The sequence below is a fragment of the Pollachius pollachius genome (genome assembly GCF_949987615.1).
Source record: "Pollachius pollachius genome assembly, chromosome: 12".
NCBI classification, from domain to species: domain Eukaryota; kingdom Metazoa; phylum Chordata; class Actinopteri; order Gadiformes; family Gadidae; genus Pollachius; species Pollachius pollachius.
In genome coordinates, this window is record NC_136945.1 from 10,784,204 (window position 1) to 10,801,703 (window position 17,500).

At 46.0% G+C, this 17,500-nt stretch overlaps 1 protein-coding gene across 2 annotated transcripts in view; it reads left to right on the top strand.

The window, feature by feature from the left end:
• eya2 (EYA transcriptional coactivator and phosphatase 2) overlaps positions 1 to 17,500 on the top strand; it is a 28,257-nt gene that overhangs the window by 5,652 nt on the left and 5,105 nt on the right. The window contains exons 2-11 of one of the 2 annotated variants that reach the window (XM_079747240.1): positions 5,289 to 5,362; positions 5,773 to 5,815; positions 6,227 to 6,351; positions 6,679 to 6,792; positions 9,806 to 9,882; positions 10,268 to 10,448; positions 10,581 to 10,717; positions 10,954 to 11,037; positions 14,992 to 15,081; positions 17,272 to 17,330. In XM_079747240.1, the coding sequence (XP_079603366.1) occupies positions 6,249 to 6,351; positions 6,679 to 6,792; positions 9,806 to 9,882; positions 10,268 to 10,448; positions 10,581 to 10,717; positions 10,954 to 11,037; positions 14,992 to 15,081; positions 17,272 to 17,330 (845 nt within the window). In that variant the 5' untranslated portion in view covers positions 5,289 to 5,362; positions 5,773 to 5,815; positions 6,227 to 6,248. The remainder of the gene's footprint in view (positions 1 to 5,288; positions 5,363 to 5,772; positions 5,816 to 6,226; positions 6,352 to 6,678; positions 6,793 to 9,805; positions 9,883 to 10,267; positions 10,449 to 10,580; positions 10,718 to 10,953; positions 11,038 to 14,991; positions 15,082 to 17,271; positions 17,331 to 17,500) is intronic. The other variant, XM_079747241.1, reaches the window with a different exon arrangement.

Sequence of the window (17,500 nt, forward strand, 5' to 3'; positions counted from 1 at the left end):
AGTGTAACCTAACGGCCACCGTGTCTGGAAGCTAGAGTTACACACATCGCAGGGATGGCAACAGGTTCAGCGCTACCACAATTTAATAGGAACCACTCTTCCATTCACTGTGTTTCTTTTAAAGGGTTCTCTTTTTTTTCAGCTTGTTTCTTTCTAGCCCCTCACTGCAATTAGACTGGGATGTTTTGTCGTTTCTGGGCGTATTCAGGTTGACTCGGCTGTGAGGCTCCAAGAGTGTATGGAGTGAAGCAAACCTTTGTACTTCTTATTAGAACTTGTTAAAAATAAAATAATGCTGGCTTATCAAGATTTCCAACATAACATCAAATAATTATATAATCTCTGTCATATCTTTAGCCATTATTCACGTTACGATTTGCAAAGATTCAGTAGATTAAAAATGTTTTTTAAAAAGATTACTAATCATTGGTTTCCAAATCCGGAGACAATTTAAAGGATCACTGTGGTTCCAATACTTGAACTCAATGACATCATTCAACAACAAGAAGACAAGCGGACCAAATTCTGCTCGCATTTTGACATACTATATCATTCTAAGCAACATAGCATAACGACGGGCCAATCAAAACAGGCCCACGCACACACACACACACACACACACACACACACACACACACACACACACACACACACACACACACACACACACACACACACACACACAAACGCTCACACACACACACAAACAGTAACTGAATTCACTGGCTGGTGGGGTCACGGTGGTGAATGAGACATCCATGGAGCTGGTTGATGGTTTGTGATCATCAATCCTCAACATCTGTTACCATACCACCACATGTCTCAGCTTTTATCTCGTCAAACTCAAGATTACATGCTATGCTACTTTTTTATTTCATTTTAAATTCTCTTCAGATGTCTCCGTATTAGTACTTTCTATGTGTCATGACTGGGACATGGAGGCTGGCCAGCAATAATGCACCACATTTGTCGAAATGTCGATGGAGTTATTACAGATATTGTTACCCGATAGCATGTTGACCTCACAGGAACTCCCATCTCCCTGGCTGCATCGACAGTAGCAGCTCTGCTCAATAATCCTGAGCCTGTTTCATCCCATACGCCTATTGTTAGCCTCCAACCAGTTGTTAACTAAAAGGCTTGTGGACTGGGTGTGGACCGAGTGAAACAGCAAGTAGACTAATAATTCATTTGTTCGCCACATCGGTGTGCGGTGCTGTGTTTGTACATGCTTCTTGATCTAATAATAATTTAATAATAATGCCATTTGGTGGACGCTCATATCCAAAGCGTATCATGATAGTGCCACGATTGCATTCATGCTCTTACCCTGCTAACACTCACTGTATATAGTGTTAGTATTTTGATGTCGTCAAGAAACGATGTCCCCATTCGGACACTTCGCTCTCACCAAGAGCCCTGTGTTTACATCTAGCCCATGGATAATGGCTCAGTCCCACACTACATATGAATGTCAAATGAGCACAGGAGGAGTCGGCGGTGGCAGCAGCAGCCCTGAACGGCCCTTTGATGTGCGGTAAGCGATCCGTCCCGCAGTGTGCCCAGGGCTCGTCAGTCAGCCAGAGCCTGTCGCAGGCCCACAGAGGGCAGGGTCGCCAGCAGATGGCCTCTCTCCCCCCCCGCCCCCCACACACACTCCAGTGAGGCTTCTAACAGGGGACTTAGAAACCTAAATGTGGGGCCTTTGTTAGGTACTCACTCACACACGCACAAACACACCACCCCCCCCTCCTAAAGGCACTTATTGGCAGACAGTCTGAGTCGGAGGGCATCCATTTGGGGGGGAACTCCATATGGCTCGGTGGGAGAGCAGTTTGTCAAGCGTGGCCCTCCCTGTCCAGCGGCTGGCTCAGAGCCATCTTGTTTTAAGGAGAGGTCAAACAGTGGGGAGGGGCAGCAGTGGCTGCCTTGTGGCCAGCACATTGATACAGATGGCACGGCTCACTCATAGCTAGACACACACGCTCGACACACTTACGAGGACATGTCCTCGTTAACACAGATCAACATTTCTGTTCTGTTCTACTGAATTCCGTCTGCTCCAATGGCCTAATGACAATACCGAACAAACACAGCTACAATAGACCCGTCTCACAAACAAAGGTGTCGCTCATGACACTAATTATAGGTTTAATTGGTTTATTTGCTATCAGTCCTGGTACACACTATACCAGCAGTCTCTTAGTTAGTGTCATGGGTGAAACCTGTGTTTGTTCTACAATACCTCTGTGATTATTGCACAATAATAAGTACAATAAATATTGATTCAGTTAATTTGATCGATTGATGTTGATGTTGATATCGTTTGTGGATGCCCCTTCTTGCCAATGACTTAGGTGTTAATCACGACCTGACACGCAGTAGTCGATACGTCGCTATAATAAGCAAGATCCAAGCTTCATCAAGCTTATATCAAGGTGTACCACACATTTATTATATTCATGGGATAACACAGAACAACAACCCGAGCCGTGTTTGCCTTCTGGGTTGCGGGGAGCAGGCGGGGGTTGTCTTTAGAGCACGCCTGTTGTCGTTGTGCTCTGCTCAACCATTGCGTGGCTCGGGCATAACCAGGATGAAACTATCCGATAACACTTCAAACCCCGGGAAACGCAGAGCACCGTTGTGAATGACGCAAGCTGCCTGCACGGAGAAAGAGAAAGTGATACCCGGTCAACCCCGGGACCCCAGGTAAAGCTGGTGGGCTTTGCCTTTGTGGCCCCTGTGGCCTGCTGGGTTTGTTTTAGCTTGGGTTACTGTCCACATCTCTGCCTGGTTCTGCTCCTCTTTCCTTCAGTGTCTTGCCGTTCCCATGGACCTTTGCTCCCTGCGCCCAATGCTGACACTCCAGCAGGAAGCCCTGCACTAGCACAGACAGTGTGTGTGTGCAAACGTGTGTGTGTATGTGAGTGTGTATGTGTGTGTGTGTGTGTGTAGACACAGACACATCAGGATGGAGAGTTTTTGAAGCCAGTCTCTCTGACCCAACACCGCAGCGGTTCCTTCGACCGGCTCTTGTTTTCCTATCCATCTTCCTTTGTCTCAGTACCGCTGAGGTGGTTCCTCTGTGCTGTGGGATCGCTGTCTCAAAGGAACGTGTAGGCCCTCAAACATGTGGAGGTCACATCTGAAGGAATAGCACTCTGACAGATATTTAAAGTCCAGCTCCACAGCTGGACTCTATATTGTTTTTATTTTTTATTTTACATATTTTTTTGTACTGGGTAAATTTTTAAGTCCTGCATAACAAAATATTATGCAGGACCAAATCATTATCCTATCATCCCATCCAATGGGAAATCAATCAGCCTGAAGGTGACTGGATAAAGACACATCAGAAAATTGATATTGCAAAACAACATTCTGAGGAACAAACACAAGTAAAGGATAATTTCTCTCTCTCTCTCTCTCTCTCTCTCTCTCTCTCCCCCTGCCTCCCTCCAAACTAATGAATGCATGTCCATTATCATACATCAATGTCACAACCCCCCTTATTTATGTTTGCTTTGGTGCAATAACAGAGGCGCGTACTAGTGTTTTATGAGACCGCCGAATACGTGAAGTAATTTTCTAAAATAGCAAGAAGGCATCTTCTGAACTGCCTCGTGAGAAGCTCTCAAATGCAGCAGGCCCCGCTGAGGCCCCTGGCGTGCATGATACACAAGGTACTTGTCAACACTACTAGTGGCAACTGTAACACAATAAAATTGACAAACATAAGCCAGGTATTATGGGCCAAGTATCTTCATCTGTCAAAAAATAGGAACTACCCTAAAGCACTGTAAACGTGTCGTTATGTTTTCCTTTCCTTTCACCCCCCGCCCTTCCTCTTCATCTCAACCCATCTGTCAAACGGCCTAAAACCCTGTCGCCCCATACATTTCATGACTGTCGTCTGTCTCTGTCAATGTGTTGTCAGCGAGGTCGGAGGTCAAGCGTTTAGCTCCAGCATAGCCAGATTGGAATTGCCCAGAGGCACGGCAAGAGAGTGTGAGAGAGAGAGAATCAGAGAGAGAGAGAGAGAGAGAGAGAGAGAGAGAGAGAGAGGGAGAGAGAGAGAGGGAGAGAGAGAGAGAGATAGAGAGAGAGAGAGAGAGAGGGAGAGAGATTGTGAAAGTGAGAGAAGAGTAGTGAGAGTGTTGAAAAGCGCAAGGCGAACAGACTCCTTGAGTGTCTTTAGTGGGCTCATTTGTTTAGGGTTTTTTTGCAATACGGTGAAAGGCTTTTGCTATCATTCATCATCAGGAAACACAAATGACTACAAACGTGAAGCACGGTGGAGGCGGTCTATTGTAGATCACTTTCCTTTGCACTCCCACACGTATCCCCAGGGGTGGCTGAACTATTCATGTTTGACTGGTAGATTAGTAGTAGAATACATCAGTAACACATTGCTTAAAAAATAGTCTAGCCAAAGTCTGCTCTTGATTAATAATCAAGTTAAAAAGGTTAAAAGTATTTGTTCAACATTACGTCTCAGACATATAGGGTATAGAGGTTAACTTTTTTGTCACCTTAATGGTTTTCTTTAGTGGTTTTTAGGCACAAGCTTGATTGCATCTCTTCCATGAATTACTATTTTATTAAAACTATATGAATTAAATGTTGTTGAGTAAGAATTTGAATACATCTTGTAGTAAAAATGTATAAAGTTACCTATAAGAAAGATACTTTCATTCAGAGAACAGCTGGTGAATCATCAACATCACTTAGTTAGTTCCCACAACTGATGGTTAGTTATCTTAAACTGTCCTGTTACAGGCTAAGACCTGGAAGGCTATGGAACTTCTGGTGGAAAGACTGACCTGGTGTCTCTTCCTGTTTAGACTAGCCACTTGTTGTCTTGGCATTGACCGCATGACTTCCCTCTTTGCTTCCTTTTGGCTCTTCTGTCAAATCATCATATTTACATGATTTGCCAATCACCTTGTTAAAGACGACAAGTCAGGTATAGTGACAGTGCCAAACCCTGGAATGATAACGACGGTTTATATTCGCCCTTTGTCACATCCCAAGGAAACAATGACATCCATTGAGTTTATATTTCAGGTGTCATTCGGCAGTCGTCTGCAAGTCACATTTTAATTACACTTCCATGTAATCCACAGCATGTCCATAATGGGTATGTAATCTCAGTGTTGTCTACTATTCTCTCTCTCTCTTTCCCTGGCGCCAACTGGCAGTTGTCACTAAACCAGCATACTTATTGATGAGCAACATTCATAATTATCATGACTATATAAATGTATGCTCTTCTGTCTCTGCAGGAGAGCTGATGCTCCGAGGCAAACCTGACTAACAGCCCGGAGCCAGGAGACAAAGCCTTCCTCTGTAGACCAAGGTGAGACTAGTAAGGAGGCCAACAGAAGACACATCACGATACCCCAATAGTGGCGTTATTTCTCCCGAGAAGCGTTGATAGTAGGGCTGAGTGATATGGAGAAATGGATTGTCACCGTATTCATGAAGAACTTTACATAAAACTGATAACTATTGCGATATGCCTATGCATTTAATATATCATTCTAAACAGACTAAGAGAGGGTGCATTCTCTGAAGATTCAGACTTCATAATATAAATGTTTTAAGGGCCTAACTTCTAATTCATTAATTTAGACTATAACATTTGGCATAACGAAACTTGCCTCTTGTTTGGAAATCATGAGAAATTTTACGTCCTATTCTTTCTTTACACAAAAGCTATATAATAAAATATACGTTCTAATCATATTTGTTCTGCATGTTTTGCAGGCTGTCTACATTGTTATCCGTGACCTAATCCTGTCCACCAAAGGTGAGACTTCTACATTCCTGACAATTGTAATGTATACTTTGATGCCGAATGTGTGTCTTGTCACTTCACAAATTGTACACTGCAGAAAACATGTTGTCATTTTGCTATTTGCGAAAAATAATTGTTAATGTTTCAATGTGCTTTCATTTCAATTGTGTTATCATCCAGTCCATGTCTGTCATTATCAGATTCTACAGTTTTATTCCAGGGTTGAAACCACCAAAGTACAGATATTCATTTCTGGCTTCAATGTTTCAATGTTTTGGAAATCATTCCAGTCAAGCATTTTTGATTTTCTTCCCAGAATCGAATTCATTACTTTCACTGGTTATTTTAGTTTTCTAATTACAAGGCAAAGGACTATTGTTTTGAACCAAAACGACAGCCTGTTGAAAGTCCTCTTGTTTCCAGTGAAGTTGACCACAGAGGTGTCATGGCGGCATATGGACAGACTCAATACAGCCCTGCGCTCCAGGCTGCTGGACCGTACACTCCGTACACACACCACACACAGGCCTACAGCATGCCCTCCTACAGTAAGTACACACACACACGTACACACACACACACACACACACACACACACACACACACACACACACACACACACACACACACACACACACACACACACACACACACACACACACACACACACACAGAATCTAAAGATGGCGTTCATACAGTAAGATGTAGATCCCCTACCAGATCCCTAACAGATCCATACCAGATCTCTACCAGACCTAGTATGCCATCTCCTAATAATTCTGGCATACCAGAATTCCCGTCTCCTCATAATTCTCCCTCTCCATCTCTCTCTTCCTCCCCTCTGCGTCTCTTCCCTCATATCCGTCCATGTACAGACATAAAGACAGAGGATGGTCTGAGCCACTCTCCAGGCCAGACTGGACTGCTGGGGTACTCCAACTTCAACAGCACGCCTCCCAGCCAAGCTCTCTACAGCTACTCTGCACACGGTCAGTCTCATACCAACATTTGGACTTAGGCACACAGAGAAACATACACATATTACCACATATGGCCTCACTAAGCTACACATTCAAACATTCTTAGATGGTCCATTCTTCACCTGTCCTGTCTTTCTTTTGCTACAATTCTCTTCTCTTGTCGTATTGTCTTTGCATAACTTTTCTGCTCTTCACTTCCTTCACCTCATTACTCATCTTCTCTTCTCCCTTCTCCTCCTTTCTCCTCTCATCTTCTCCTCTCCTTTCCCTCCCTCTTCCTCTTGCCCCTCTCATCCTCTTCCCTCTCTCCTCTCCTCTCTCTCTCCTCATCTCCTCTCTCCGTTCTCCTCTTTCTCCCCTCCTCTCTTCTCCTTTATCTTCCTCTCCTCTCCCCTCGCCCCTCTCCTCTCTACTCTCTCCTCTCCAGCTCCTTTCCCATCTTCCTCTCTCCTCTATCCTTTCCTCTCTCAACTCCTCTCCTTTCTCCTCTCCTCTCTCCTCTCCCCTCGCCCCTCTCCTCTCTACTCTCTCCTCTCCAGCTCCTTTTCCATCTTCCTCTCTCCTCTCCTCTCTCCTCTCTCCTTTCCTCTCTCCTTACCTCTCTCACCTCCTCTCCTCTCTCCTCTCCTCTCTCCTCTCTCCTCTCTACTCTCTCCTCAACACCTGTTCTCCATTAGCTGCGGTCTGGGCTCCTGGCGTCAGTCTTCTCTCTACCCCTCCTCTTTTCTTGGGGTCAGGCCCCCTTTCTCCACTCAGACCAACAACACACACACACAAGTGTGTGTGTGTGTGTGTGTGTGTGTATTTGTGTGTGTGTGTGAGTTTGAGTGTGTGTGCGTGTGTGTGTGTGTGTGTGTGTGTGTGTGTGTGTGTGTGTGAGAGAGAGAGATCAGTGTGACCAAGAGGGAGCGATACAAGTTTAGGACAAAACAGCCATAGAACAGACATACAGAAATGTGTCATAGTAGCATGTGTGGATGCGTGCATGTGTTTGTGTGTGTGTGTGTGTGTGTGTGTGTGCGTATATCTATCCCCCTCACATTCCTGTGTTGTTTCGGCGCCCAGAGCGTGCCTCTCTCAGTGTGCCTTCACGGCTTTGAGCGCAGCATGAAATTGACCTTGTGTGCGAGCGGGGGAGAGGTTAAGGTGCGTTTCAAGGGGTGAGTCGGTTTATTGCTGGGGATGGATGGAGACATGCTGAGAGCAGCAGAGGCGTCGCGAAGCATTCCCACTGACTGACTGTATGCTTTTACTACGAGGCAGCAGAGGAGTAGCGAGCCAGCATAACACACCGGGGTATATTTTCCTCTACGACACGGTACGTCAGACAACCCAGCCAAACCGCGCGGAGAACTCAGGAGAGATGTTGATGTTTTGTACCGTGTGATGTTTTGTCCCCCCCCCCCCCCCCCCCGCTAGAAAGGGGTTTCTGAGCTGCTGAGCGTGGCAAACCGTGAACCAGGTCTCTACATGTTGTATGTTGAATGATTGTATGAGGGCCGGTCCACTCTCTGTTGCCCTGCCCCAGTCCAGGACAAATCAGTGCATCGGTTTGGACACAAAATTCCGAACTGCCACTTGTTGTTTGGGTGGATTGCGTCAACCGGCCGCAAATCAGTTCCGCCTTACTCTGTGAGATGAGGTTGAAGAGCTCGCTTTACGGCACAGGGGGAATCCCTTCCTTGAATGGACTATGCTAATCATCTGTACTCAAAGAGAAAGAACCATTGGAGGATTACTGAGTCTGTTGAGGACAAATAAATGGATAAATAAAATAATCACAGCGCAACAAGTCAAGCCGTCCCATCGTTATGTCTTTCGCGTAGAGCTGGCGTATTAAACCTATTGCACTCATGATTGGAGTAATTAACTTATGAGATCATTGTTGCAACAGTGATTTTGTTCACATATGTCTGCCATTAGAAGGAAAACACCAGAGAAGCTGAGATGATGGTTTGAGTGTATACTTGCATGTAAACATATAGTCTCTATGGGTCTGCTAATAATTCCCCTTCAAAAGTACACAAAGGAAGACCTCCTACCAGTTGTTGTGTTTGGATGAATGGGCGTCTTTTCAAGCTCTGAAAAACATTGTTTCCAAACCTCACAATTGTTTGAAATTTTTCGCCATAAAGGTTTACATGGGCCTAACTTCAAATGGCCAAAGAATTGCCACAACAACCAAATGTTTTGGGAATTTTACATTGTATGACATGCTGAGTCATCAAACGCACGCACACCAACTCACACACACAGGCATGCGTATATACACACACGCGCGCACACACACACACACACACACACACACACACACACACACACACACACACAAACTAAACATACACAAAGACACGCTGCGTGTACAACCGAAAACAATGGGGTGGACCATGCATGGGAGCAAGTCGATGTTTACTCCAGCCAGACCTGTATTTTTCCCTTTCGCTTGCCTTTGAAGATTGTTGTGTTGTCCCCGGAGAGTTCTGCACAATCATGAGACTGGGTTGTTTGGCGTTCACTGTGGGCTGGAGAGGGCTGGGAAGTCGAGGGAGGAGCAAAGTCTGTAACAGGGGACTGGGGTGGATGGGGATAGTGTAGAATGGTCTAGAATGCATTTGATATGATGTCCTGAGAGGAATCCCCAAGGCAGGAAAACAAGATGGCATGAAGTCATCGATATTAGACCCGAAATGCTACTTTAGGAAAGTGGAGCCTTTTCTATGGATGAAAGAGTGGAAATCATACTTTTGTGTTGTTTTTAGAAACAGTTATTTGCTTGGTAAATAGGGTGTTGTTTTTCGAAGGGAAGCAATTGATAGTCAAATTGAGGGTTTATATGGTGTGGCTGGAGGACTAAGGGTCACAAAGTGTACACATTCATGGTGATTTGACTACAATGAATCAATAGTTCATTGTAGTCCAACTGCAGGTCAATTTGCATCCAACATTGAATGTGGTGAGCCACAGCTAGCCGCTGCAGAGCACGTCTCCTGTCTGGTTGCTGAAATGTGTCCTTATGTCTCAGGTGGCAGCATATCATCTGGAATCTTCCCAGGCACCAATGCAATCCCGGGTTCATCTCCGTTCAACCCCACCCAGCAAGTTAGTACCAAGACATCACAATATATATCAATAGTCAAAATAGTACCCACTTGAAATATGTAACATGTTTCATATTTATTCTCCAAATATAGAATAGTTGGTTGTTTGTTGGTTATGGTCTTTAGTTGTTGTTTTTTGTTAAGTAACTGAGGCCCTTAAATATTCTTAGATATCATTTTTCTTTTCCATCTGGGGGGGAGGGTTAGGGGGTTGTCGCATAGATATGGCGGATGAAGCCGTTTGAGACTGTAACTGATTAAGGGATGTACAAATACAAATACATTGAACTGAATTTAAGTGAATATTATACAACACAATGTTATTATCAACCAGTGTCGTATCTCTCCATGGACACATGGTCATGAATGTATTTGTGTGTTACCAGGACTTCTCTGCGTACTCCAGCTACAGTCAGAGTCAGTACTCTCCGTACTACAACTCTCACCACTACAACAGCCCCTACCTTACCAGTAGCAACATCAGCCCCGCCGCCATCACGTCTCCATTAGCCTATCAGCATCCAGAACACTCGGCCATGCTGCCCAATCACAGCCCAGAGTCACAAGGTAAATAAAAAAAATAAAAAAAACAGAATTTTGCATTATAATTGCAACAACTCATTGACCTAATTTGGAGAAATCTTAAGTAAACGAACTTAATGAAGTAATTGTGTTGTATTGTATGTGTGTGTGTTTTAGGAGAGTACCAGCCACCGCCCAGCCCCTCCACCCCAGGGAAGGAGGAGACGGTCCAGACCAGAAGAGGCTCGGATGGGAAGCTGAGGGGGAGGAAGAGGGTCATTGATCCAGCTCCACCGCTGGATTCTGACATAGAAGTACATACACACACACGCGCACACGCACACGCACGCACACGAGCATGCACTCACACACATACACACACACACACACACCAATACACACACACACACACACACACACACACTGACAAGTATGCACAATGATACACACATATGAACCCACAGACACACACACACACACAAAAAATAAGGTTCTGACAAATGTATGAAGCTTCACAAGGCTAATATGTGTGTGTGTTTTTCCTCCCCAGCGTGTGTTTATCTGGGACCTGGATGAAACCATAATAATTTTCCATTCTCTTCTCACGGGATCCTTCTCCACGCGCTTTGGCAAGGTACATCAATACACCCTCCACACTAACCATAGCTGCTACGTGCACCACGCCCCGTAACATACACACACATAGGCCTGCAGACTCACACACACATACACAGACACACATTACAACACACCCATATAAACAAATGCATAAACACACATACACACATGCACACACATTAAGAAAATGTGTTTCCTGTCCAGCAGGTATATTTGGCCTTCCAACCTTAAACACAACTGAAACGAACAGTTGTACAGCACACTGAAACGAAGCCCGTAAAGCCTCTTCCTGCTTCCTTCTAGAAGCCTCCCGGAGCGAGAAACTCCCTGCTTATTTGACTAACAGCTCTCAGAGGCGGCCAACCGCTCAAGCTGCGTGCTTGACCTTCGGGTCACCTTCCATGAGCATTTTCACACACTGGCTGTTTGGCCGGGTTCCTCCATAACATCACCGCTAGGGTGGCCCGGCACCCCGTGAGTGGCAGCCCGAACGGGGGTCTTAATCGAATGGGCGAGATGGGCTTACGAGAAGGGGTTGGGGGGAGGGGGGGTTATGGCATGACAGTGGTGTGTTTCTTGTCTTTGGCCCAACTCCATGTTTTCAATTCTCACGCATCCCCCCCCCCCCCCGTCCTGCCCCAGTGGGATGACAACACAAGGAGATGGAATGGAAGCTTCAAAACTTGCACTCCCCACCCTTCCCCCCTCTCCCCTCCCCGTTTGTGTTCAGGAGAGAGAGCAAGAGAGAAAGATAATGGGTGGGAGAAAGAGACAGAGAGGGGGAGAGAGAAAGTTTGGAAATATATGTGTAGGGCCAAACCACCCCAGTCTCAATGCGACAGCGGCCCACTTCAAAACTCTGACATGCTGCGGCACAATTGAGTGATGAGCAAAGAAGCAGATTTAAGGTCTTCTGATTTCTCTCTCTCGCTCTCTCTATTGATCTCTCTCTCTCTCTCTCGGGTTCTCCTTCTCCTGTCCAAACATCCAGCTAGTATCTAGACAAAAGCTAGACTGCCACTCAAAACCGCATACATTCTGATTGTCACTCACATTTTTCTTTTCCTTTTCTGGGAGGAAGAAAATTAAATAGTTTAGTGAAATAGTTAGCCTGTCTGGCTGGATGCCTTCTCTCTTTCTTTCTTCTTGACTGTGCGTCTGTCTGTCGGCCGCTCCTCTGTCTCTTTGTCTCTTGCCATATCTCTAGGTTTTCATCAACTTTACCCTCTCTTTATTCGAGACGAGCGTCATCTCCTCTCCACCTTCCACCTCAACGACTAATACCTCAATGCCACACCCTTAGAACAATACATGCTACGAAACACATGTTTTTCGGACCCATGTTTGCAAGCGAGGGGGGGCCAAAGGACTAATGGTAGCGTTGAGAGACTGTGGTTTTCACCGGCGTGGAGAGAGCCAGAGGTGAGGGCGGGGGGGGGGGGGTCCCCCACATACGGAGTTGATTCCCTCCACAAGCGCTCTGCCATTATCTCATCCATCACCGCGGAGGCCGTTGACGATCGCCTGGCTCGCGTGTGAATCTCCTGCTCCCGCGTTCCCACTTTTATTTACACCCTACGACACTCCGCGGGACAACACAGTGTTCCTTTTATCTTCTTCTTCCCTTTTCTCTCTCTCTCTCTCTCTCGCTCTGTTCTTTTCTTTTCCCCCCTCATTCTTCCTGACTTCTTTTGTGGGAGAATGTGAGAGAGGTCAGGACCCGCTCTGTTATTTAATTGTATTGTTATGGGCGGTGTTCCGTCCCCGATTTGTGTCTCTTGAGACAAAAAACCACCGCGTTCAGTCAAGGAGGTGATTACAGATAATTATCTCGATTATGAGGAACAACAAAACAAACGCAATCCCTCTCTTAAGCTCCTGGCCACTCCTTTAACTCGTTTCGGCCTGATTGACAAACTGGTTCGTCCCCTCTTCCTCTGATTCTCTGTAATCCCCCTCACCCCCTCAGCCCTCCGACCCCCTGCCCTGTCCTCCCAATGACAACCTTTCACTAGATCTTCATCTGCTGCTGCACCGTACTCACTTTACTTCCGTTTGCTCACCTGCGCTGTCAAACCCCCACTGGTCTGAGTTCTGAATCCAAGAAGCAGTCAGCCTGTCCTTTGTAGACACGCTAATCTGACGTTTACCCTTGGCTGACACCTCAGCGCAGCAATTACAGCACAACAATATACAGTGACATGCACACACACAACCGCACACACACAACCGCATACACACATACATAGACACACACACCCACGCGCACACACACACACACACACACACACACACACACACACACACACACATACATACACTTACATTCATAGACACATACACACTTATGTGCACACACACAAACAAACACACACACACATACACACACTCATATACACATAGATACGTACATGTTCACATGCGCACCCACACACATACTTAGTAAACACACATACACACACTCACATACGTACAAACACACACACATACATGTACGTATTTACACATACTCACACATGCACACACATACAGATACACACACACACACACACACACACACACACATACCCATTTAAACACACACATACACACACAAACATACTCATACAAACACACACAAATGCAGACAGAAACACTGTCTGCATTGTACACACGCGCCATTGCATACACACACGCACACACACGCGCGCGCACACACACACCCAGACACACACACACACACACACACACACACACACACACACACACACACACACACACACACACACAGACTTGACCACTGGTATACTTGTATGATTTGCATATAAGGAAACAGATCAGGGATTGATAGATGCAATCCAGTGTGTAGGCATCAGTTTAGTGTGTGATGAATGAAAGAAGGAAAGAAGAACAAAATAATTATAAAGTAAAAGAACATGAAATAAAGAACTAGAGTCTTGCAGTACTGTAAGCTATTGTAATTAAAAATTCACCCCAGCCAATATGACTTTTTGACTTGGGGAATACTTGAATTAATTAAAGTACCATTTAAACCTTATAAGCGCATGTGCATCTTATATATAATTTCCACCCATTGAGGGTGAATCTAGGGGATTTTGTTTTCTTGTTTTTTAATCATTGAACAATGTGACAACATTGAGGAAGAAAAGCCAAGACACTGGACAGTGACAGCCTGGTAATAATGATAATAATCATCCCACTCATCTGTAGTGCCAGAGGAACCTGTTTATGTCTACTCCAGTTGACGAGTTGGCAAAGAGTCACAGGTTGAAACAAATGCGTGTCGGTGGAGAGAGGCTGCAGAAGCACTGACAAGCGGTGAATAATGACATCAACTATAATTACTGTGGATAAACCCATTCAACACCACCCACAGATTTAGAGATTCCACACCTCTGATGCTATCGCTCTTAGCGATAGCATCACACTCTGGAAGCCTTAATTGAGTATGATTAATGACTATGACCAAGTACGGATTATATTGGTCAATCTCAATCGATATGAAAAGCCAGTCACTGGATTTAATGTCAAAAGTTCAAATGGTTTCAAAATATTCCCATCCACTGTGTTTTTCACATTAAATACATCTTAGTACACAGGTCCAGTTGCTGTGATTCAAAAAAAGACATGTGTGACACTCAGTAACTTCTATTGACCAAATCAAAATGAAGATGTGTTTCGAGACAAAAAATACTGAAAAAATGAAATACTAATTAGAAGTGCTTGCATGGCTTCAGACATGGAGAAGGTAAAGTGCACCTTAAACCTCTGAGGGAATACTGTTGTTTTTATGCAGTGAATTAAAAGCACCGCGTATTTCACTATATCAATGAAGTCAGTCTCACTCCCTCTGAAGTTAGAGACAAAGATACTGAAACTCCCCTTTTCTGTGTGTGTGTCTCTGCACGCGCGTGTGTGTGTGTGTGTGCGTGTGTGTGTGTGTGTGTGTGTGTGTGTGTATGTGTTACAGGACTCCTCCAAGGCTGTGTCTCTAGGTCTGTGGATGGAGGAGATGATCTTCAATCTGGCCGACTCCAGACTCTTCTTCAACGACCTCGAGGTAAGCACCATTATTACCAGGAATTTCTCATACTTACTGTGGTAGAACCTGAGCCTCAACACAAGCCCGTCGGGAGTGGTTCTCCCAACGGCCTCCCAACATGTGGACCCTCATCTGGGCCGGTCCTATACCTGTATCTGGTGGAAGGGAACAGCACAGCCTCTGTTTATTCAAAGGTGAATTTATGTTCGATCGTGAAATTTGCAATGTGAGGCCAGAGCGCGAGTCTCTGCGATCCCAGCGCGTTGTAAGTGCGGCCGATGGATGCCACAGACCCTCTTCCCTCTGGAAGAAGAGTGGGCTTTTACTAGCTGCCGTCACATCCCTTCAGTCTGGTCTGGTTCAGACAAAGACACAGATAAGAATCGTGGATAAAGAGAGAAGAGATGAATAGACAGAGAGAGAGAGAGAGAGAGAGAGAGAGAGAGAGAGGGAGCAAGTCAGAAGATAAGTAACCTTTGTACCATAATTATAGATGTGTGGCTGTTTCTCTCGAAGGACAAATTACTCAGACGGAATGACTAAGAGGGGGGAGATGGCCAACAAAGCTGTTCAGAGAGAGGCTGCTTCTCGCTCATTTCCCTTTGTTGCCCTATTGGACCCGGTTTCGTCTCACACAGCGACTGACTGCACATCACCACTCCTTCTTGTGGTGGCAATTATCTTGTCCTAACCCCTCATGTAATATCGCTAATCCCATCAACCGCCTGCATAAGGCCGTATTCGCCCGCATGACTAAAAGCCCAATTATATAGTGGTTACCAAGCACAGCACTCCAAAATAACTTATATGTACTTATGTATAAATAAAAAGTAAAGACACTTCGTGGTAACAAGTAGCCAACGACTAAACAATAACAGATCCGAGACGTGGTGTGTTTACGCCGGCTTTCTGCTTTCAAATCTCAGCCAGCGTTTGTAATGGAGCCGTATTGTTAGAGCACAGGGTGGCAGGCTGCTGTGTCTACCGTATCAGCAACACTAAAGTGTGTTGTAGCCTCCCGGGAGTGGCGGGGGGGGGGGGTCGTAAAGAGGGCAGGGGGCTGGGGATGTTCTGCCGGTTCTGTTTGTGGCATGCTCAAGGAGCCGTAGTGTGTGTGTGTGTGTGTGTGTGTGTGTGTGTCGGTGTGTGTGTGTCGCTGTGTGCATATCTGTGTTTATGAGTCTCCATTTTGCATGCATGCATGTGGTTTGCTTGTCAAAAAGAGACTGACAGAGAGAAATATATATATAGAGAGAGAGAGAGAGAGAGAGGGAGAGAGAGAGGGAGAGGGAGAGGGAGAGAGAGAGAGAGAGAGAGAGAGAGAGAGGGAGAGGGAGAGGGAGAGAGAGAGAGGGAGAGAAAGCGATAGTATGATTTACTGAGTGAAAGCTATCCTCAGTGGATCAAGGAGGGAGGTCAGAGATGGGAATAGCAGACCTCGCCGCAGAAAGGATCATTGTTGATAAGTGACGAGATGATATCCTCATGACAATAGGGCTGTGCTCTGTAGCGATCATTAGAACAATAAAAAAAAGCCAGACATTATTGTTAAACTTGTCAAACTCTTCGTGGACTCTTTCACGTAAAGCTTCGTCATATTTCATGTGTAGGAATGCATTTTTCTTTTGAAATGTATTTTCCTATGCTTGTGGTCATTGTTATACATTCGTGTATTTTGACTGAACGGGAGCACTTAATAAACGCTCACCTACACGCACTCACTGCAAATAAGACATTAGACAAAGGCCCTCTTTATTCCCGGTACGAGAAGGGTTCTAGCAACCAAAGGGGAGCCGCCGCGTAGGCGAAGTGAAGGCAACTATGCGTGTGTCGTCCGGCTCCCTCATCCGATAGTCGCGTTGGCACGGCCATGCCCCTGCATCTCACATACACGTTAACGACAAACGCCACTGCCGCCAACCCACCCTCCCCCACACCTGGCGATCTCTCGGCCCCGTCTCACCTCCCCCGCCCAAGGCCCCGCCGTCGCTGCCCCCCGCTGTTCCTTCATGGAGCTTAGGATGCTGTGGAGGTTGGTGGGTTTGCGTTTGCTGCTGTTCTTTCCCAGAGGCTCTCTTACAGAGGGCGGACCTGCCCGAGCAGAGCTAGAAACATCCCCCTCCTCCCCCCGCCTACCTCCCCTCCCTGAAAGCGATCTCTGATATATCCGCTCCCCCCCTCTCCTTCTCCCCCCCCCCGGTTCCCTAGGAATGCGACCAGGTCCACATCGACGACGTGGCGTCGGACGACAACGGCCAGGACCTCAGGTATGGAAGCTCCTGCTCGTTCTGCTCTTCCACTGCTATCACGAGGGGTGGGGTGGGGGGGTCCGGCGGCACTGGAGCACTCACGGTCGGCTGGCGGGACGCTCCGTTCTGATCGCCTCGTGAACCAGACTTGCCCTCGAGTTCTTTTTCCTTTTTGGTGCACAGAGGGG